Genomic DNA, 2,060 nt, shown 5'->3' with positions numbered 1-2,060 from the left:
AATTAATATTTCCTATTTTGTTATTCTCTATATTCCTAAAATAGATAAAACTATTAATAGAAAAAAAAAAATTTATAAATGGAATTGTTATTTAAAAAATAAAACACAACTAAAAAAATTAACAAACTATTTTTTTTTAATAAAAATCATTTTAAAGATTAAAAAGAAAAAAAAAATGTATATTTATCTTTTTATAAAATTTCTTCATACTAGAATTCTAAATTGTATTACTGAAAATAAAAAAAATAATAATTTTAAGCTTTAAACTGTAATACACATAAAATGTATAAGATTTTTTTTTAAACCTAAAATCTTTAATTTTATAATAATTAACAATTATTTATATGTTTTTATTTTTTTTTAAAATACTTGAGCTTACCAAATCTATAAGAACAAAACCAATGCAGAAAATTTTAACAAAAAAAAAATGAAGGAAGAAAAAAGTGTCATAAACATTATTGAATAATGGCAATTGCCAATACAAGAATTTCAGCACAAAAAATTATATTTGACCCCTAGACAAGATTATCATCTTCCAATCCTAAAAATATAAATAATAAACAACACCTCATTAGTTATTCTAGGAGAATGATTCATGGTAATATCAAAAAAATCATTGGATGGTAATAATATTTTTCTAACAATGATAACCTAAGTAAGAACTAAGAAGTATTGTAGCGTTTTATTTTTAAGAATATGAATAATATTAAGACAATTAGATTCCACAATCAAGCTCCTATTCTTCTAATAAAAAAAACACATTAATATACATGTAAATGATTTTAGTTTTACAATAATAAATTATTAATAAACTCATAATTTCATAAAATAATAAAGTAGTAATTTTAATTAATTTTTAAAAATAATTTATAATTTTTTTTTTTCAAATTATTAGTTGTAATTATTATTTCCAATTTTACAAAAAATAAATATAATTTTTTTTTAAAAAAAATATAATTTTTAGAAACTTTCCATAAAAAGGTTATTGGATTATTACCTTATTAATTTTTTTTAGTTCCCATCAATGGGTATTACCCATTAAGAAGTGTTCCATATATATATATATATATGTTTTGGGTACAATAAGATATCTGTTTTTTTAATGTACATTTCAGTTAGATGAGTACATATTTCACTAAATAAAGTTTTTTTTTTTATGAATTAATGTATTCATTGCTCGAAAAAACTCACTTTTACAACCTAAAAGCACCATAAAATGCCTTAATTTTATCTATACAACATTATTTACAATAGTTGGAACCAATCTCTATCTTTTCGCTTTACTTTTTTTGGCATTGCAAACATTATTCTATTTTTAATAGCCCATTTAATCTGCTTCACAATCTCAGCACTCTGCTGCCTGTTCGAGTTCCAAAACAAGTCATTTCTAGCCCTCCAAATCGAATAGACAAGAGTTGCAACAGTAGCCATTTTAACATTCTTTAGAAACTTGGAATTATTTGATTTCCTAATCCATTTCAGGAGCCCTTGCAGAGAATCAAAATTCACCTGCCAATTTAACCAATCTTTCAGTTGTTTCAAGCAGTCAAGTGAAGTCTCACACTTGAAGAATAAGTGATCCACAATCTCTCTGTCATTGCTGCATAAAATGCAATCAGGAGAGTCTATGATTTTGTATTTGAAAAGCCTTTCACGAGTTTTCAACCTGTTTTGAAGAGCAAGCCATGTCAAGAAACTATGCTTAGGTGAATTTAGTCTGCACCAGACCTCATTACACCAAGCAACTCTGTCATTTTCAGGGCCAAACCAGCAGTATCCCACATTAATTTTGTATTCAGTAACAGAGAACATTGCTGGCTGCTGCACTTGCTAAATTTTATCTTTAATCTCCACCATTTTCCTCCAATACCAGTTGTTGGTTATGGGAGCTTTATACTCCCACCAGTCATATTGTTTGAGGTACACACAATGCACCTACTTAACCCACAAGTTATCTTTTTTATTAGCCACAACCCACATATGTTTAGCCATTGCTGCAATGTTCCATGTAGCAATATTCATAAGTCCAAGGCCACCAGCTTTTTTTGGAGTACACATTT

General features: G+C 26.1%; 1 protein-coding gene across 1 annotated transcript; it reads right to left on the bottom strand.

Annotated features, from left to right (window-relative positions):
- Window positions 1-1,245: 1,245 nt before the first annotated feature.
- LOC133038322 (uncharacterized) lies at window positions 1,246-1,812 on the bottom strand. The gene has a single exon (XM_061116433.1). The coding sequence runs from the start codon at window positions 1,810-1,812 to the stop codon at window positions 1,246-1,248; it is 567 nt and encodes a 188-aa protein (XP_060972416.1).
- Between the last annotated feature and the right edge of the window lie 248 nt (window positions 1,813-2,060).

This window comes from Cannabis sativa, chromosome 5, assembly GCF_029168945.1.
Source record: "Cannabis sativa cultivar Pink pepper isolate KNU-18-1 chromosome 5, ASM2916894v1, whole genome shotgun sequence".
NCBI lineage: Eukaryota > Viridiplantae > Streptophyta > Magnoliopsida > Rosales > Cannabaceae > Cannabis > Cannabis sativa.
Note: the sequence above shows the minus strand (reverse complement) of the source record. Positions and strands in the feature narration are given on the sequence as shown.